The 21872-nt window shown below is 35.8% G+C and overlaps 1 protein-coding gene across 1 annotated transcript in view; it reads left to right on the top strand.

Moving 5' to 3' along the window:
• Positions 1-21566, top strand: part of CPA3 (carboxypeptidase A3) — a 32237-nt gene extending 10671 nt beyond the window's left edge. The window contains exons 4-11 of the mRNA XM_003766101.4: positions 2169-2271; positions 2409-2510; positions 4934-5035; positions 6445-6555; positions 9336-9426; positions 11895-12097; positions 15504-15588; positions 20485-21566. Coding sequence (XP_003766149.2) covers positions 2169-2271; positions 2409-2510; positions 4934-5035; positions 6445-6555; positions 9336-9426; positions 11895-12097; positions 15504-15588; positions 20485-20672 — 985 coding nt within the window. The 3' untranslated portion in view covers positions 20673-21566. The remainder of the gene's footprint in view (positions 1-2168; positions 2272-2408; positions 2511-4933; positions 5036-6444; positions 6556-9335; positions 9427-11894; positions 12098-15503; positions 15589-20484) is intronic.
• Positions 21567-21872: the final 306 nt, after the last annotated feature.

Genomic DNA, 21872 nt, shown 5'->3' with positions numbered 1-21872 from the left:
TTGTTAATTTGTTTGCTCATTTTCCCATCCTATTTCTTGATTCTGAATCTTATGTTAAAGTTGACCTCTACTTGCCTGGCGGTGACGACACACTATCCCAAGCTTCAGGTTTTTCATACTATGATTTTCAGAGTTAGTTCTGAGCGAGTTTCAGAGCTAGTTTCAGAGTGAGTTTTCAGTACTTTTGCTACAGTATGATGAAGAAAGAGGTATGGTCACTGATTTCCTATGCCCTTGTCTTTAACTAAAAAGAGCCTCAGGTTCTTTGTAGCCACAAGCCCTTCTTATGTTAGAATGACTAAAAGCCATAACCAGGATCCCTGATCCCTTATAGTGGACCCTCAGGACTCCTCTATACCACAGAATTGCAACTGAGTATTTCACATGGGTAATACAGTTGCCATAGAGTTAGCTGTAACAAATGCCAGCAAATGGTCTCTTTGTAATCTTTTTCTGACCATTTTTCTGAACCCTTGCACTGTAATATCTACTGAAGCTGCTGCCATTATCCTGCTTTTGCTGATTAGGCTACTTTTGCTGGACTCTAGACAGGCATCTACTCTGTGTCGCAAATTTCTCCTGATGATCTCCTAAGTTTTCTTAGATGAAAAAATGTTTCACTTAGATCTTTTGTTGGCTCTGCCACTCCAAACTTTGATTTTAAATGTTCTTTTAAAGCTGTTTGGAGGGGAAATGTTGAAAATTAAAATGGATTGTCTCTATTCTGCCATCTTGGCTCCAACCCCCTAGTCCACAGAGTCTTAATCTTTTTGCATCATGACTCCCTCCACAGCTTGGTGAAGCCTAAGGATCTTTTCCCACAATGATGCTTTCCCCCCATATTCATGAGAGAAGAATGCTACTTTTCAACTAGCAACTCATGAAATTAAGATGTCATTGTCCAAATATACAGATCCCCTAAAATTCATCCAAAAACCTCTTAAAGGTTCCAGAAGCCCCCAATTAAGAACTCCTGCATAGGATATAAGCACTTTGGGAGAAAGGACTGTTTTTCCTGTTATGTTGCCTTATACACTGAGATTTAGACAAATACACAGAATCAGGATACCAACTATTCAGTTTGGGAAACAAATAATAATTCAGTTTGACTGAAAGATAGGATTGATGATGAAGAATAACATTAAACAAACCAAGAAAAATACTTTAGATCTGAATTATTGTGTTCCACAAAGATCCAGTTGAGGATTTTGTGTTTAATAGTAGAAGTAAAAGGGAGCCAATGAAAGTTTGTAAAAATAGGAAATTACACAAGTTAATAGGAGCATAGATTTTAGGGTTGTTGAGGATTTTGGAGGTTAAACAATGCAGCTCTTCACTTCACAGATGAGAAAACTGAGGCTAAGGTACTCAGCCAAGGTCGTGCAGAAATGGGAGAGCCAGAATTTAAGCCTGGGTCCTACAATGTGAAATCCAAAACTTTCCTACTATAATGCAATGCCTCTGCAGTATAATCCAAATTCGGAAATATAGAGATCTGGCAACAGGTTGGCTGAGAGAAAGTTTTCAGTTGGGGTAGATGAGAAAGAAAGTTGATGGAAAAATTAAACATGGGCAGAGAGCCAAGATTTGGCGGTACCATAAAACTCAAAAGTGGTTGGCAATAATGAGACTAAAGGGGTTTAAATTTGACCATGGAGTAATTGAGTAATTGTCCTTATTGGGACATTTGTAGAAACTATATTCCAAGATATGAACAGATGTGGATAAAGGTCAACATTAGACCTGAATATCTTGAGCAAACAATTCCTGAAAAGCTAGCAGTGAGCTTATTATCCCTCACTGTGACACCAGCAGGATTCCCCAATGTACTGTTCCAGGCTACATCCGTTAACTCAGAAGCCGTATCTCCAATTCATTCAGACCATTCTAACCTGGCTTCAGACTTCTCCCCTGAGGACTTGGAAGTATTTTTCTTTATAATAACTATAGGTTCTGACCCATGAGGGGGGACCGTGATTATCTACATAGGTGGTGAGAGTAGGAGAGTTAGTAAGGGCTTAAGAACAGAATGGGAAAACAGTAATGAGGGAGCAAAAGCAGGCAGATTTTGATGTAAAAAGGAAAGGAAGGGAGAATTGCTGCAAATAAAAGATAACTGTTTTCCTTTCTCTAGTAAGTATGTATTTTGTCATCCCTCTGTCAAATAGAGTCCTGATTTATGATCTGCAAGAAGAGATTGAAAAACAGTTTGATGTGAAAGATGATTTTCCTGGCAGACACAGCTATTCAAAATACAATGACTGGAGCAAGGTACGGGAGAGAATTCCTACATGTAAAAAGAATACCAAACTCTTCAGCTACACCATTACACACACACATTGTTTTGTTATATAGTTTTGAATTTCCTCAAAGTACTTCAATCACCTCAAATGGATTCTGCTCTTTAGATTGCTGCTTGGACTCAACGGATGACAGAAAAGAGTCCAGAGCTGATCTCTCGTGTTGAAATTGGAAAAACTGGAGAAAATAATCCAATGTATGTTCTCAAGGTAAAAACAAAAACAAATATTTCTTAAGGTAGTAGTGGGAGGTGGTGGTGATGGAAGCAGCTAACAATTAAGAGAGACTCTGTGGTTTTAGAGCAAAGCTTCTCAAAGCGTAGTCTGTGGACCCTTTGGGTGCCCAAGACCCTTTCAGGCAGAGCTTAGCATCAAGACTATTTTCATAATAATACTAATGATTTGCCTATCAAAACTCTTCCTTTTGCAACTACATTTCTGTGTAAGGATGGATTTTTTTCCTATGCTTCATGCAAATATCACAACAGACCAAATGGAAAAGCAACTCAAAGATTCCACCTGCCTTCTATTAGGCCAGACATATTAAGTAAATTAAAGAGATCTGCAAAAAGTATGTAAATCAATGCAATTCCAGTCGTTAATATTTTTTATTTTGGAAAATAATTATTTTTACTTAAAAATATGTCACATAAACTTGTAGTGGATTTATTACTATTATTTAAAGATAAATTAATACAAATTTTAGCAGTTTGAATTTCTAATACAATATATATCAGCAGAGATAATCAACATAAATGGATCTCCATAAATGGTCTCCAAAGACCTATCTCAATAACTTCGAAAAGTGTAAAAAGATCCTAAGACAAAAAAAAAAAATTGAGAACTGCCAGCATAGTGGACAGAGGACTAGTCTTTGAATCAGGAAAACCTGGGTTCAATTTCTTCTATGATGCATACAAGGAACATGATTGTCCAATCCACTTACCCTCTTCATTAACTATCTCCAACTATAAATTGTAGAGGAATGGTTGACATATATTAACGATAGCTTCCTGACTTTAAGTTTTCCACAAAGGAAATCACAGTTCTATGTAAATAAATCTGTCTGTTTTGTTACAAAGTATGTGCTAATTTGAAGATAATAAAATAAAATGCTTTTTAAGAGTTCATACTAATTTCTTCACATTTGTATTTTAACCCACTTACATACCTTGAGATAAGAAATGGTGATTATGTTGCAGTGAATAGAGCAAAGGCCCTAAGTCAGGAGGACCTGAGTTCAAATACAACCTCAGACACTTAATACTTCCCAGTTCTGTGGCCCTAGGCAAGGAAAGAAAGGAGGAAAGAAAGGAAGGAAGGAAGGAAGGAAGGAAGGAAGGAAGGAAGGAAGGAAGGAAGGAAGGAAGGAAGGAAGGAAGGAAGGAAGAAAGAAAGAAAGAAAGAAAGAAAGAAAGAAAGAAAGAAAGAAAGAAAGAAAGAAAGAAAGAGAGAAAGAAAGAGAGAGAGATAGAAAGAGAAAGAAAGAGAGATAGAAAGAAAGAGAGATAGAAAAAAAAAGGAAAGAAGGAAGGAAGGAAGGAAGGAAGGAAGGAAGGAAGGAAGGAAGGAAGGAAGGAAGGAAGGAAGGAAGGAAAGAAAAAGAAAAGAAATGGTGATTGTTACTTAATCCTGCGTTCCAGATATGGAAATTGAGGCAGAGTCTGATGGAAGCCATACACTGAAGGTCTTATATTATACAAACTGAATTTATCAGATTTTATGATCTGATATTATACAAACCAAAATAAAAGCTTGAACTATTTATTCTTATGACTTTTCTAGTCAAATTTATGTGAGTGGAAGGAGAGACACTAACAAATAGCAAGCAGAAGAGAGAAAATATACTAAATAAATGGGGGGGGGAGGATGGAGGAGCAAATATCAGTCAGTACTCATCTTTCTGACTAAAAGGTGCTAATTCTAAAATGAGAAATACTATAGAAAATAATCTCATTCGCAACTCAGATAGTAGAAAAAAGATTTTGAAAACTAAAGCAAATACCAGATGAAGAAATACAAATTAATAATAATAGGCATGTATATAACATTTGATGGTTTGAAAAGCACTTTGTAAATATGACTTCTGATGCTCAGAACATTCCTACTATTAGTGTTCCCATTTTTATTATGCCATTACTTTTCCCATTTTGCAGATGAGGAAATTAAAGTTCAAGTTATTTACTCAGGGTCACACAGCTAGTAAGTGTTTGAGGAAAGATTAAAACTCAGGTTTTATTGATTTCTGATCCAGTGTTCTATTCACTTTACTGGCTGGCATAAATAGGGAGTAAATGAAGAATTCTGTCTAAATACTAATGGCCATTCACCTGTATTGCATGATTCTCCAGAAAAACATAGCAGTACATCCCCACAATTATCCTTTAAGCCTATTAAATATTTGGCTCGACTATTAAATAGGACTCAATGAAAGCAATAGTTTATTTAAGTTTATATCACTCTTGAATTTTTAATTACCTGTCTAAGCAAAAGCAATGCAGTGAGGGAGAGTGTCCCCTACCTCAAGAGAGGACTTCAGTGAGCAGACTAGAGATTTTTAAGTTAAGAAGTGAACAGTGTGTTTTAATTTGTGACTTTATGCAAAGTAAGACATCAAGTTTCTCTGAAAACAGGTTGGAAAAAAGAGTGGCCAGAGAAGGGTCATTTTCATGGACTGTGGAATTCACGCCCGAGAATGGATTTCTCCTGCCTTCTGCCAGTGGTTTGTCTATCAGGTTGGTGAAATTGAACCTCTTGACAACTCCCTTCTGAACATCATTCTGCTAGTATGTTTTGGAGTCAATCTGTCCCCTTTAAATAAGTGCAATTCCACCTGCGCAGATCAGTTTCAATTTGATACTGCCAGGAGATAACATAATCAGAATCTCACTCATCTTTTTCAATTTGAAAAAACTAACGGTCTTTTAAGCTCCTTTCTCTTACACTAGAAGTTTACAAAACTGTAGGAAACTTTGTGCCATAATGACACAGGGGCCGATAGGAAGTACTGCCGATTTGCAAACCATTGTGCATAAAAATGTCACTTTTCTTCTAAAGGGCTGAGAACACAAAGCTTTGCTCTCTTTAGACATTTCGAATACCTCAACCTGGAAATTTCCATACTCCCTTGAGTTTCCATTCTAATTCTAAAGAATCTTTTCACAGTAAATTCTCATCACTAATAGAACCCCCTATTATTCCACCCTCTGCTGTTTCCATTGTATCACTATTATCATCTCTTCATCATCTATTTCTACTAGCTATTAGTCTGACAACACATTGATGCCATATACATGCCGATTCCATGGCACTTATGGGCAAGCTCACTGGTTGCAGGACAGATGTTTGTCCCTGGGGTAACATACACCAAGAGAACTTATCTCCAGTGTGAGATGGACTACTTCAGCCCATGACAGAAAATAAATTATAGAGCACCAAAGCTTGTGGACACGTTTACATGTGACCCCGGGGGAGAGGGGAGATTCTACATTAAAGCAGAGGTCTGGAGTTGACTCCAGAGAACTGGAAAGAATTCAATTGGAAGGAAGAATTTCTTGACCTCTCTCCAAATCCTTGAACCTTTCCACAGATGGTCTCTATGTTCTGTCCTTTGGATGATTCCTTGTACTTTTGTTAGGGACCCTACCCAATTTCTCGCCATCATTACATTCACAAATAGGGATCAGTAGTTTTTGTTGTTATTTTTTTAATGTATAAAATAGAAATCCTTTTCACTCTTAGCCTTAGTAACACTGATGTTAATCTGCTATCCAAGCTCCATTCTTCCTGGGCCATCAGATATTTATTTCATAGTATCTCATCTCACTAGTGATAAGATTTTATAAGACAGGACTATGTAACAAACCTTCTTAAAATGTTCTGGATGTTATGGTGTCTTTTTAGCATATTTGTTTGTGTTCAACATGGAACCCAAATTTTAGCTTCAATGAAATTCATTCTTTCAATGAGAATTTATTGAAAAATTTTTATGTGAAAAGCACTACATTAGGTTCTCAGGGATAAAACAACAAATAAAATACTATGCTTGCCCCCAAAGAGTTTATATTCTATCTTTGAAAGTTGCCAAAAATTTGATTAGAGCCAGAATTTACTACATTTCCTTTTTTTCCTCCCTGCCCTACAGGCAGCCAAAACCTATGGGAAAAACAAAATTATGACAAAGCTTCTGGACAAGCTAAATTTTTATGTTCTTCCTGTATTCAACATTGATGGCTACATCTGGAGTTGGACAAAGGTATGAAGGCTCTTTATTTGAATGTTTCCAATCCAATGTGATTATACTAAATATAACAAGTTATATAAATATAACAAATATAAGCAAGAATATTCTAAGTAAAGCAAGTTAATAATTTCATTTAGGTTTTATGTTAATATAATTCACTCTCTCCAGAGTCAGAATAGCATAAGAAGAATATAAGTTGCAGGCTGAGGAGCAAGCATGTACCTGGTTAGATACATGCTGCTTGATTCTAATAATGTGTAACCTTGGAAAAATTCTAAAGGAAATGTGGAAGTAAATGATCAAAAAGTGAACTCAAAAGATTTAATTTTGAGAATCAAGCTTTAGAGAGATGCAGAAAAAAATCACAGCCAAGGTATCCATTGTACTACATCCCTTTGAGAGAAAGTGCAAGGTAAAAACCCTGAAGGTATCATTTCTTAATGTACCAAAGAAAGGAATTGAAAATATTAGTGATTCTTTGTAAATAGGCCTGTGTTTTACTGTGAAATAAAACACCTTTCTGTCGTTGTTATTGGGAAACAAGACCAACACCAACAATGCTTATTTTTCTGAATGAAATTATTACATTTTAAGGGCTCTAATTTGAGCTGAGATCTATTGATCAGAATTTGTTATAGTGATTAATATAATGTAATATAATGATATAATGGTTAGCCTACCAAGAGAAAACTACCCAGAATAATTCTATAGAAAATATAGAAAATGAATACTGTCATTTTCTCACGTTAAAAATTAACAAATAATTATTTGGGGATTTTTAATAATATTTTCCCAATTATATGTCAGTAATTTTAGTACTCATTTTTACAAGATTTTGAGTTCCCCTTCTGTCCCCTTTCCTCTTCCTAAAATGATAGATAATTTGATATAGGTTGTATATATGCAATTATGTAAAACATATTCACATGTTAGTCACAGTTGTGAAAGAAGAAGCAGTCCAAAAGTAAAAAACAAAATTTAAATAAAGTGAAAAAAGTGTGCTTCAATCTGCATTCAGAATACATCAGTTCTTTTTCTGGACATAAACAGCATTTTCCATCATGGGTCCTTTGTACTTGTCTTAGATCACTGTGTTGCCGATCATCATATAATGTTGCTAGTACTGTGTACAGTGTCTTCCTGGCTCTGCTCATTTCACTTTACATCAGTCTATACAAGTCTCCCAAGGTTTTTCTGAAATGTGCCTGTTTGTCATTTCTTATTGCACAATAGTATTCTATTACATTCTATTACATTACATTACAGTCATTCCTCAATTCCAAACTATCCCCTCAGTTTCCAATATTTTCCCATTACAAAAGGCTATTAGAAATATTTTTGCAGGTCTTTTTTCTTTGTTAATGATCTCTTTGGGATACAGACGTAGTAGTGGTATTGCTGGATCAAAGAATATTCAGTTTGGTTGCCCTTTGGGCAGAGCTCCCAATTGTTCTCCAGAGCAACTCTACCAACTTGGCATGCTAGTGTCCCAATTTTCCCACATTCTCTCCATCATTTATCATTTTCCTTTTTTGCCACATTAACCAGAGGGATACAAATGCAAAAATTAAAAGTCAAATAATCAATAAACATTTATTAAGCACCTACTATGTGCTCTTAAACATAGTGCTAAGCACTGGAAATACAAAAAAATAAAATAAAATAAAATAAAAAGAGTCCCTGATCTTAAGGCACTCACAATTCTAATAGGAATAGGAGGGACAGCACGCAAATAGCTATGTACAAACAAATAACCCACAGAATAAATTATAAATAAGTAAAAGAGAGAAGACATTAGAATTCTTGTACATGGCGAGATTTTAGCTGGAATTGAAGGAAGCCAAAAAGTAGAGAGGAAGGAGAGAATCTCAGACATGAGGAGCAGTCAGAAAAAATCCCTACAGTCTGAAATGGATTTTCTTGTTTGAGGAACAGCGAAATGGCCACTTGATCACAGAGTGAGTAATGGGTTACCACTGGGAAGGTCTTTTTGGTCCAACTCTGATCAACAATTAGGGTATCCCTGAATATTATTTGGTTCAAGAAATTGTCCATGTAAAAAAGCCAAGAGAATATGAGGCAAAAGATTTCTCGTCAGAATAAAATAGCCCAGGTGGAAAACCTGGGCTTTTCATTTCCTAGGTAGAAGCTACTAGGTTTCAAGTGATAAAAGATAGGAAAAACTATAAGAAATTGGGGGAGTTAGGCATGTTATAGGGACAAAAGAAGAAAACAAAACAGCAGAATAGGAAGAAGGAATGTTAAAGTCCAAGGACTTGGGATCAAATTCTACATCTTAATCTTTAAATAAGCTACTGAATTTCTCTGGATTTCCATTTCCTCATCTGTAATTAAGATTTGGCCCCTGCCAAATCTAAACCTATGATCCCATAAAATTATGACTGTAAGATAACTTTCAAATTTCAAATTTCAAATAACTTTCATGCATTATATTCATTAGTTTCAAACTAGTTGAATGATTTGTATCCATCCCTATGAAAAGCTATAGTGGTGAAAATATTTAAAAATTAACTAGAAGGCAATCCCCAGGTGAAGCAATGAGGAATAATTACAAAAAAACCTAGAGTTAAATGTGAAACATCCAGTTAATAAGACAGTCCCATTTTCAATAATTAATGTCAGTTTGGTTTGTGTCTTTATGTTAACCCCTTACTACCTGGTAACCAAGTAGATCTTAGCTAGTCCTTTTGACCTATTCATAGAGTATGCAGAACTGTCCAATCACTGCTGTAAAATGATCACTTAAGCCCATCCATTATTTCTTTCCATAGGACCGAATGTGGAGGAAAAACAGAGCAAAGACTGACATGCCTACTTGTATAGGCACAGATCTCAACAGAAATTTTAATGCTTCATGGAACTGTAAGTAGTAGACAATTTTCAAGATAAGCTATAGAACTGTATTGAGGATCAGAGTGCAAAATTAGCTCTGCCACTGATTTTATATTCAAATCCATATTGGGTGGGAGAAGTAAAGGAAGCCAGAAAAGGTAAAGGGGGAGGAGGGAGAGAGACCCAGTTTAGAAAATAAGTTGTTTGTTTGTTTGTTTGTTTTTGTCCTTGGGGATGTTACAATGTAAGAGAGGAATGAGACACAAATATAGATAATCATATTAAACATATACATAAGTGCAGTGGATTTATCCAAAAGAAACCTAAGAAGGAAGCTCATCACCAACATTAGAGCGGACCAAGGGGGCAGTTGCGGATTAAAGATCCAAGGAGGAAGTGGCCATGAATTGGGTATTAAGAAATATTAAGAAAATCAACAGACTCAGCTAAGGAAGAACATTCCCATAGAGAGAGAACAGAGGCACAGAAATCAAGAAAAGACAAGACCATTTGGTAATTAGGATACCAAAAATGGAGAAATCTTACTTACACTATGGTTTTCTTGTATATAAAACAAAGGAAAATCCACACTATTTTAGAGGGGTGTTGTAAAGGCTAATTGTTTGGTTAATTTAAGACTGCTACCATGATATTTTGGGTAACACTGGCTTTAGGGTCAGGAGAAACCTTGCTTATAACTCATATTCTAGAACTTGGTCGCTGTATAACCATAAGCAAATCAGATAACCTCTCTGAGCCTCAGTTCCAGATCTGTAAAATGAGGATCATAGTCCTTCCTTAAGAAGATTGCCATGAGGATCAAATGAAGGAATGCTTAAAGTGTTTTGCAACCCTTAAAGGGCAATATAAAACATTATGTATCATTGTGTTTCTTAGAAATACTTTTTGTTTCTAAGAAATAAAACAAAAATCTCATATACATCCAAATTGACTAAAAAAGGTTGCCTGATGCTCCAAAATACCATTTATCTGGAATGAGGTCTCAGTTCTTTTTTTCCTTTCTGGGAGAGAAGTTGGAGAAATTTAATACAGTAGGAAAGCATCCCTCTTGGGAGAGCTGATCTATTGGGTCCTTCTCATTTTGCCACCATCCCCAAAGAGATATGAATTCTTGCCAAATAATACAATGTACTAAAAATTCAGATTGACCCCAAATATATCATATGTGCTCCTTACTCATTTCCAGTCACAAACCAAGTATATATTTCCAAGCACTTTTTTTCTTATATATTTCCTTGGCTAAATCCTTTTCTTCTGAAATGGACCTCAGTCATTCCCCATGATGGTAAGTCAGAGTTAATTAAAAAAGGACAAATTTTCCTGGAGTTAAGTTCAGTTGATAGTGCATCTAGAACTCATTCATCAGTCAAGACACATTTATTAAGTACCTATTATGTGCCACATAATGGGTACACAAAAGCATAAATGAAATCATTTTGTCCCCTAAAAACTTACATTTTATCAGAAGAAGCAGCATACACATATAAAAGCATATATGAAACAAAAACAAAATATAAGCAAGATAAACTGAGAGGAGAGTTATCAGGAAGGGTTTCATGCATAAAGTGGCCGTTGAGTTAAGATCTTAAGGAAACAAGGAAATAAGTTACATTTTAAGAAGTTAATTTGAAAAAATATATAAATAAAAAAATTTAAATAAAAAAGTTAATATGAACTAATTTTAATTAGAAAAGTCTATAAGATCTGAAGTTGGTAGCTTTTGTGGGCATCATTGCCAGGATATTGGAAATGTAGGAAAGATGGGGGAGGAGGAGTTGCACTAAGAAAGGTAATTGCAATCTGATGTATTTGGACAATTTCCTATTTATATGAAATTAGACTCCAGTGATAATTGAGAGTAGAGGTTAGGAACAAGAGAGAATGTTGAAAAGTGTTAGTAATCAGTCAGTCAAATAGCATTCATTAGGATTCTACTTTGTTTCATTCACTTTGTTGAGTACCTAGAATACAAAGGAAGGTCAAAAAATAAAACATTTCTGCTCATTAGAAGCTCACCAAAGAGATAACATACAAATAACCATATAAAAACAAAATATAGAGAGGGGTAGTCTCAGAGGGAAAGTGTTTAATCAAGGAGGACATGGAAAGGTATCACACAGAAGGAAGGACTTTATAAGAAATTGAAAGAAGCCCAGATTAGGAGGAAGAGCAATCCACGCAATGGGAGAATGGCCATTGACAATACTAAGATTCAAGAGCTAGTGCGTTGTGTGTAAGGAATAACCAGATGTTTAGGGTTACTGGATTACATAGTTAATGGAGAGTGATAAACTATAAGAGGACAGGAAAGTTAGAAAAAATGCAGGTAATAAAGGGCTTTCAAAGACAAACAGCATTTTATGTCTGATTTTGGAGGTAACAGGGACATCTAAATCAGATGAAGCTTAAATTGTGATTGGGGGATTCAGACTATGAATGACCCCATCCTCTGCATCTTTTTTTTTCTTTTTTCATAGCTGATCCAGGGACAAATCACCCTTGTGCAGAAGTATATAGAGGAGCGGCCCCAGAGTCTGAGAAAGAGACTAAAGCGGTGGTTAACTTCATTCAAAGTCACATTCGAGTAATAGAAGCCTACGTGTCCATCCACTCCTACTCCCAGATGCTCATGTTTCCTTATGGCTACACTAAGGTCATGGCACCGAATCATGAGGAACTGGTAGGTTTTTTTTTAAATGATGTCTCCAATTTGCACACTTCTACCACCAATGTCCTCTGACCCAATCTTTATGAATGCACCTTCACAAGCAAAGCAACAATGATGTATTTGTTTTAAAAAACATTACTCTTAAGTTTTACAAATCAGCATTATGTCTGGACAATTGAAGGCAAAAACTTTTATCTGTGAAAATCACCTGATCCCTGCATTAATTGAGTACTTGGAAATGTTTTGAGGGTTGTATTTGTAGTATTGGGCAGCCAACACACAGAATTCTGGGCCTGGAGCCAGGAGGATCTGAGTTCAAATGTGACCTCAACTATTGTATTAACCTGGGCAAATCATTTAACCATTTGTTTCAATTTTTGTCTGTAAAATGAGCCAGAGAAGGAAATGGCAAACTACTCCAGTATCTTTATCAAGAAATATAAAAACCAAGAAATCGCTTTCTGCACCCTTCCATTTCCACAGACACTGCTCTATTGAAGCTTTATAAATAGAATGAAAATCATTCCTCTGGGGAAGGAGCAGTACAAGTGTTAGTTCATAATAGTAATGTTAGAGAAGCACTGATAATATCAATTTTATAACAGTAGGGCGCTTCGATAGATGGCAGAAACTATTAGATGTTGAAGGATTGGCAAGAAAACGGGAAGGACAAAAAGGTAGGAAGAAAGAATTCTTCCAGCCCTCTTACTTGAGGAAGGCAGCATCTCTAGGGTTGAGAAGGCTATGAAGAATATAAAGAAAGATTAAGCAAGGAAGACCACACTGGGTGAGAACAAAGGTGGAGCACTTTATGTTGGGTGAATCCCCATCCTTGGATTGCACTCCCTCCTCACCTCTGCCTTTTGGCATATTTGGTTTCCTTCAAGACTCAGCTCAAATTATCTTCTTCATGAAGCTTTTCTTGATCTTCTCCATTTGGGAACTCCAACACATGTGATTAAGGCAGTGGGACACAATAGAAAGGGTATTGGGTCAAGAGAACAATGTACACAGTGTCACAATAATATAATTGATAATGACACAAAAGGGAGTTGAACTCTGACGAACCGTAGTGAATAATCACAGTCTGAAGAACTGTGAGTGCTCAGTAGAGAGGTAAGGAACAGCAGATGTGGAATATGGCGTACATTGTTAAATATTGTCAAGCTGTGTCAGTTGGCTTTGCTTAAATGTTCTTTGTTCAAGGAAAGGTTCAATGGTGAGGGAGGGACAAGGTTAAAGGAGGACGGCTAGTGCCCTCTCTCCTAAAACTACCTTGTATTCATGCTTCACATTTATATGTAAGGGGGTGACCCTTGACAACTCCCTCGTGTGGGGCATGTCTGCTTCTGAGAAAAGCAGTTGTTAAGTCTGCCTTGACAGTTCACTTGGATGTGGCATAATTCTGCTCAGGGCTTCTAAGCAACTAAGATGAGTCTCACTCATCATTCTGAAATAGTATTTGCTTCTTGTATAAGACAAACGATAGCACGTTGAAGAACACAGTTTGTCTCAGTGATTTGCATGTGAAAAATTTAAGAATCGTAGGTCTTTTAGGTTAAGAATTTAGAATCTATGAACACTAGAACTGTTCAGTGATTCTGTTCTGATTACAAGAGAAATGTAATTTATCTGATTATAGACAGAAGATAAGGATTTGATTACTAATCGTAAACTAAGGTAAAGTGTTAAAACAGAAAGGACAGACTTCAGAGGCATGTTAAGGACCCTAACACACACACACACACACACACACACACACACACACACTCTCTCTCTCTCTCCCTCTTTCTCTCTCCCTCTCTCTCCCCACTGTCAATTTGCAATTTGTCACTATGAAATCTGGTTGGCCAGGGAAGAGCTGTAGGGACTGACAATCACTGCTACCAAGGGAGAAAAAAAATCTTCTACTCTCTATTTTTACTTGCTGCAAAGAAGAAAATCAAGGAGGAAAAAAAATACCCTATTCCCTATTATAATTTACTATTGAATAGAAGAGGTGATAGAAGATAGTTCTCTACATTGTCCTGGTCATCACTGAAAAGTAAAACAAAGCCTTCAAAGAGCAGAATTAGAGAACTTTTTGCTAACTTTCTAATATGGTTCATCACCTTTTCTTAACTTAGAAAATAGAGCACATCGCTACTGCAGCTAAAGGTATCAGTTAAACATCAATCCAGGAGTGATACATTCTATAGCTGTTGATGAAATTACAGAAAATCTAGCTGAGCAGAGGAATTGTTTGGAAGCAGAGAGGTAACTAGAATATTGACTGGTCTGGCTGAGGCCGCATGTCCAAGGAGGATTTTGTCAAGCATAATGTGAATCAGTTCAGGTTCGCAATAGAGAGAGGTATCTGTTCTGCACAAAAGATTTATTTAAAGTTTCATGAAGAGTTTCAGAGACAGAAAGAGAACAACAAAGTCTAGAATTCTAGAAATATGATTTTCACTGAGCTTATATTTATTCCTTACATGTCTCTTGATTCACCAGAACTCAAAATGTGTTTTACTGTCCCAACATACATTATTGCATTAGTGGGAAAGCTTGATTGAGATTGATAAGTGGAATGATTTGTAAATATCATCTTGTTTTGCATTTTCAGTAGATGTTTTGGTTATAATTAATTGAGAATTAATAGCTGATTTGTTCAGGGAAATACACCAGTGGGGGCTCATGGATCATCATGCTAATAAAAAGAGTTACCCGCAAGTATTAAACTCAGTTATTTCAGTAGTCACAGGAACCTTCATCCATGAGGAACCAACTAACTTGCCAAAGTATACAAATGAGGTGAAAGAGCCCAACCCAACTTGTGGAAAGAGCCGAGAGTTGTTGCTACACCATTGGAGGTAGCTGAGTAGTTCAGCAGCTAGGTTAGTCAGAAAGACCTGAGTTCAAATCTCACCTCAGACACTTATTATCTGTGAGTAGGTAAGACATTTAATCTTTTTTTCCCTTTAATCCACTGGCAAAGAAAATGCCAAATCACTCCAATATCTTTGGCAAGAAAACTTCATGGATGTTATGGTCCATGGGGTCGTGAAGAGTTGGACACAACTGAACTACAACAATTTCACTATGGATTACATGTATATATTGGCTCTCCCATTAGACTATAAGCTCCTTGAAGACAGGGACTGATTCATTTTTTTTCTTTCTATGTCAGGAATTAATCCACTTCTTGACACATACTAAGTCGTTAATAAATGCTTGTTTATTGATTGATTTGGGTGAAATCATTTGATATTTAGGTTATGCCAACATTGTGTAGACATACTCTACTGGAAAACATTCTAGATGGGTCTCCACTGTGCCAGATCACCTGTTAAGTTGATTTTTTTCCCCTCTATCAATTGTTTGGATGCTGAGTAAACATATTATTAATCTTCCATTTTCTCTTTTCTTTTTTCTCCAGTTTAAAATTTCCAAACTTGCCACAGAAGCTTTAGCAACTCGATATGAAACAAAATATGTCTATGGACCCATTGCAACAACAATCTGTGAGTCTTCACTTTGTTTTGTTTTAATAAGTGGGCATTTTAGAGGCAGCATGACAGAGTGGGTAGAGATCTGGCCCCTCAGTCAGAAATTCAAGTGCTGGATTCAAGTTCTTTCACATTGTGTGACACTAGGCAAGTCACATATTCTCTCCATGCCTTAAGCCACTCTCTGAGACCGTAACTTGCCTAGAAGATACCAATCTACATTGATAAAGATCGTTTCCTCATGCTGGAGTTTCCTATGACAGTGAAACCACAGGTCTATTCACTATCCATGTGTGGACATAAATTGTTAAATTTTCATATTTTTGTGTTATAATAACTACATAACCAGGAAATTCCATCTCTGCTTGACAAGCCAAAATTAAGTCCAAGAAAAACAGAAACTACAGGAATGTAGATTTTTAGAACCAAAAGGGATTTTACAAGTCATTTAGTCCAGTTCCCTCATTTTACAAATGAGGAAACTGAGGCATAAAGTACTAAAGTGATTTGCCCAGGGTCACACTGTAATTAGTATTTAAAGAGAGAATTAAAGCCAGATTTTTTGACTCCAAGTTCTAAGCCTTATGTGCCTATTTTCTAACTAAGCATTATTAAAAATGTATGTGTCAGGAACAGTTAGGATGTAGAAACAAAAAAATAAAATTAAATAGTCACCGCTCTCAAGAAATCTACATTCTAGAGGGGAGTCAACATAGAGAACACGATTCCATTATGAACACTGTTGCCTTGAAATGTGAAGTCTTGGCAGCTAAGTGATATAGTAGATATCTAGAAGTAGAAATCATAGCAGAAGACACAAAAACCTGAATTCAATCCTACCTCAGACAATTACCAGCTATGTGAGCTATTTTTCATGTCACAGCTTCAGTTTCCTCATCTGTAAAATGGAAATAATAATAACAGCCATTTTAAGCTTTTAAGCTAGTTAGTAACTGAAGTAGTATTTTAGCCCAGATCTTCTCATTTCTAATCTGTAGTCTATTCATTATAGCACCCTGATAAGCCAGGCTACTTACCATGCCATGTACCAGAAATTGTGCTAAGCACACGAGTCAGGGGCTCAAGAGTCTTTATACTTTCCCTCCCAGACTGACCCAAGACCCAGGGTGACACTAAACCTACAACTAGAGGTAAAATGGACCAAAGGAAGGTCACATATAAAGGGAAAAGTCTTGTTTCTGAAGTTGAAACTACTCAATGTACTACTACCCTGGCATATGGAACGAGTAGGATGCTAGGTATGAAAGGCCCAAGAGGACATAGTATCTTCTAGATTTTATATCTTGTAGATGAAAGGTATATTACTGATAGCCTTATTGTCATTTGAGGTATCATCACCTTTAGAGCTATAAAGACCCTTGGAAAGCATCTATTCCAGGGGTTCTCAACCTAGAATCTGCAGATTTCAGAGGAGTCTGTAAGCATGAATGGGAAAAATAATTAGAACTATTCTACTATTTTAATTTTTAAAAGAATTTTTTATGTTTAAATTATCTTATTATAATTGTTTCCTTTGTAATTTTATATATTTTAATTTATGAGTTTAAAAACATTTTGAGGAGTCTTAACTATTGAGGTGCTTAATAAATGTTTATTGATTGACCAATCCTATTTCATCTTCTGAAAATGGGGAGTTGAACTAGATAACTTCGAAGGACCCTTCTACTCTTTTTTCTGTGAAGCTATTGCCCATCAAAGGCCAATCCAATGATGAACCTTAATGGAGCTAGAACGTGTGGCTATATTGATGAGAATGAGAAACTACAAGTTATATTCCACCCATCTGGAATGATGCACATTTTGTAGCTACCTCTCTAGTATGCCCTTGATTCTAACTTCTGTGGTTTTTCTTTGCAAAATAAGGTTTGTAAAATGTAACAATTGCCATCATGTATCATAAAAAATAAGACATTCCTCTAAGCCCCAATGCATTAGTAGAGGAAAATTACCACAAATGACTGCCTACCATTAATGCATATCTTCTCCATTTAGTGCCATTAATCCACATGGGAAATTTTACAGAAAGAAAACTATTCCATGTGGAATAAAGATGTTCTCCATAATCTTTGAAAGTTCCAACCATTTCTAAAAATCAGTCATTAATACCAACTGGAACCACCATGAAAAAATTGGCCAAGGTTTTCCCCAAAAAAACCCATATGAACACAAATATTCTAGTCATCCCAATGTTCATTGCCTGGATGAGTAGTGATGAAGGATAGAAGCCTTAGCCATTGTATGTATATCACTTAGTCTTTCTGTCCATCCACTTTATCAGTTGTCCCCAACTTGTAGGGCAGTTGTGATTAAATGAAATAAAATATAAGATACTATGTTGATTGTAAATTTCCATGAAGATGTAGGATATGAAGATGTAAAATATTCTACTACCAATCTATTTCAAACTTGTAGGATGTGAAGGGAAGAAGAAAAAGAATAATCAATTATATAAAGCCTACTTCACACCAGGCACTATGCTAAGTGTTTCTACAAATATGATCTCATTTGATCTTCACTACAGCCCTGTAACATAGGGGCTACTATCATCTCCATTTTACAGATGAGGAAAATGAGGTTAAGTGACTTGCTCAGGGTCACAAAACTAGTTAGTTTCTAAGACTGGATTTGAACTCGTTCCTTCCTAACTCCAGGTGCAGAGTTCTACCCATTCCATTCACCAGTTGCCTGAATAAGAGCTATGGAGTCTGAGAGGATCTAGAGTACAGTCTGTAAAGGGAAAGGGTGATGAGAAAGGATGGTCAGAGAGAGCAAATGAGGCAGTTTTAAAGGACACAGGGAAATATAAATTCAAGTGTTATGGAATGTATATCAATTAAATCATAATTTCCCTGAAAAGATTAAAGTACAGAGTAATCCAAAAGTCTTAAGGGATTTTTAAGTCATTTAAGAGTTGGACTGCATTAAGACTTTTGGGACACTCTGGATAAGTAATAGTATTGTTGTTGTTCATTGGATAATATTCATCAAGAGGCAACAAATTAGCAGATTTTATGTGTTGACATTTTATTTCTTCATCCTCTTCTACACCAAACATTTGCTGGATTTCAGTCTTATAGCTTCTTTTCCTTGCCTAGGGGCACGTTTATTTGACAATTTTCTTTGAGGTTGTTCCTGTCTTCAAAAGATATGTGTGGAGTTTGATGGGTTGTGTTTTAGAAGTCACGTTCCTAAAGAATACAGTTAAATAAATAGATCATGAGATTGAGCATAAAAAAAGATGAGAGGTTATATGTTTCCTTAGTTTAACTTATTTTATACATTTGATCTTTCACTCATAAAAATATTTTCCTTCACCTCTTAATCTTAAATTCATCTTAATAGTAAGATGCTCTCTGTTTTTCTCTCCTTTTTCTCTCTCTCTGTGTGTGTATGTGTGTGTATGTCTCTAGAGGTATGTGTCTCTCCATCTATCTCTGTCTCTGTCTGCTTCTCTGCATCTGTCTATGTTTCTCCTTTGTCTCTGTCTCTGTTGATCTCTTTCTCTGTCTCTCTCTATGTGTATGTGTATATGTGTCTCTCTCTGTTTCTCTCTATATATGTATGTGTACATATTGGAGGGAAATGAGGTTAAGTGACTTGCACAATGTCATTAATAAGTAGCACATATATATATATATATATATATATATATATATATATATATATGATTTCATTGATATACATTCCATAATCGCTGTATCCATTAAAAATACTTCATTTGCTTGAAACTCTATCCTTTCTCACCAACCTTCCCACTTTGCAGATTGTAATCTCCCTAGATTCTCTCTGAGTCCATGACTCTTGTTCAGGAAGCTGGTGGGTGCAGTGGGTAGAGTCCTGGACCTGGAGTCAGGAATGCCTAGATCCTAGGTGTGTGTGTGTGTGTGTGTGTGTGTGTGTGTGTGCGTGCATGCCTATGTGTATGTTTTAATGATTTCAATGGAAGCAATGTACCCCAATGAAAACGGTGATGAACTGAGAAGTAAGCAACCTGACTCTAAATCCTGCTAAAGAATTATTGCATGGGAGACCTTGGACAGCTCCTGTTATTTTATACTAGCTATAAAATAAGGAAGTTGGGCTAAATGGCTTCTAAGTTCCTTCAAGGACAAAAATCTGTAATCCTATCAAAAGTTTATGATCTAAATGAACGGTCCACTGCACACATTATCTCTGACCAGCTTTTTTTTTTTTTAACCTTAATTCAAATTCAATCTCAGATATTTACTAGCTGTGTGACCTTGGGCTAAGTGACTTAACCTCTGTCTGCCTCAGTTTCCTCAACTGTAAAATGGGGATAATCAGAATGCCTGTCTACCAGGTTATTAGGCAGCCATCTAGCTGCCTAAAAGCTGACCAGCTTTTAAACCCTATCATATCAATCCCTCTTCATTTAAAAAATTTTAGTTGCTCTAATGTCAGTCAATACATGTAGATTTGTGTAGACTTGTGTATACAGGTGACATTGTAGAATGGAATTTAAAGTCACATATCAAGAATATTTAAAATATTATCCTATTTGCATTATTTGAGTCACTAAAAGCATATCTTTGCCCATTGTTGATTGGTTTTGCCTAAACAAGATGCCCAGCAAAATAACCTTCCGGAAAGCAGGAATTTCCCTAGTTAGACTGTCTAATTTCTATCTCAATACCTCAGCTTCCTGGTCAATGCTATTATTACGCCACAATTTAGGAATGGTAAAATGGAGTTTGGTTATCATATATTGCTAACACTGGAAGATAATATTCCATCGGATATACCAGCATTAATGTTGTAAATAATATGTATAATTTTCTTTTGTTATCTAACTTTGCTCCAGTAAATTTTTTTCTTAGGGAAAAAAAAATTGTTAACAGTTCCCTCTAATGTAATACTTATGTTTTACAGATCCAACCTCAGGCTCATCAATAGATTGGGCTTATGACCTTGGCATCAAGCGGTCATTTGCTTTTGAGCTCCGAGATAGAGGCAGATATGGTTTTCTCCTCCCAGAATCACAGATTATGGCAACCTGTAAAGAGACCATGATGGCCATCAAGTCTATTGCCAAGTACATCCTCAAGAATCCTTTGTAAACATTTTTCTCATTCTATAATAAGCCAATTAATTCCCTTTACATTGTAATGGATATATGTAACTTCCATAGCACTCTCTTACTCCTTGATGGATTATCTGTATCACTTGGAAAATTTTTATCTTCAAGTCTTAATAAGTCCGTTCAACTAATTCCTTTATTCATTCTGTTACTAACTCATCTTTTGCTTGCCGTAATATTCGATGCAACAAAATGTATTGAATCAAGAAAAACAAAAGCCCTTTGATCCCTTTCCCTGCAAAAGATAAAGACTCAATCAAAAAACAAAGGACTACTGGGGTAGCTAGATGATGCAGTAGATAGAGCCCCTGTCCTAAAGTTAAGGAAGACCTGAGTTCAAATCTGACCTCAAACATTTAACACTTCCTAGCTGTGTGACCCTAGGCAAGTCACTTAATCACAATTGCCTCAGCAAAAAATAAATAAATAAAATAAAGGGCTGTCCTTTAGCATTCTGCAGAATTGATTTTCTGATAGTATTTGTTATATATTACTGTTTTACATTTATCTAGGAAGGGCAGCTATCTCTTCCCTGCATGGAGTGAATTGCAAAAAAAGAAAAAATTAGATTCAGAGACTGTTTGAATTTTCTGTGACTTTAAAGATCATGTAGTCTAACCTAGTCATTTTACCAGTGAGGAAATGGAAGCCCAGAAAAGTGAAGCCAATTGTGAAGTCATGCAGCTAATTAGTGGCAAAGCTCACATTCTTTCTCAGGGTTTTTAATATCTAGTCTAAAATGTGTCTTTTCACTCCTCCTGAATCACATTTTTCCATCATGCTTTCATTTTCACGTTGCAATTTCCAGAACAACAAATAGAGCTATATATCCTTTTCTTCCCCCATCAAAAAAAAAAATTAAAACTTTAAAAGATATATTGACTAGTTAAGATTCTTATTAAGTTGTGCTTTCATTCTTATTAAAGATTGACTATACATTGTATCATTGTGTTAAGAATTATCTGAAATATTCATAAGCTTAATTTCTCAATGTATATTTGTTGAATTAGCCAAAGTAAACATGGCTTATATCTTTATATAGCAACAAAACTATACTATAGCAGGAAATAAAATTATCTGTAATGAAAAAATGGAAAGCCTCTTTCTTATCTTCAAGCCAATTCTCCCCAACACATTTTTCATTAATTTGTGAAATTTACTGTCTGCCATATTTTGCCAA

This window comes from Sarcophilus harrisii, chromosome 3 (genome assembly GCF_902635505.1).
Source record: "Sarcophilus harrisii chromosome 3, mSarHar1.11, whole genome shotgun sequence".
In the NCBI taxonomy this organism is placed as follows: Eukaryota; Metazoa; Chordata; class Mammalia; order Dasyuromorphia; family Dasyuridae; genus Sarcophilus; species Sarcophilus harrisii.
The sequence above is the reverse complement of the archived record's forward strand: the minus strand, read 5'-3'. Positions and strand labels throughout refer to the sequence as shown.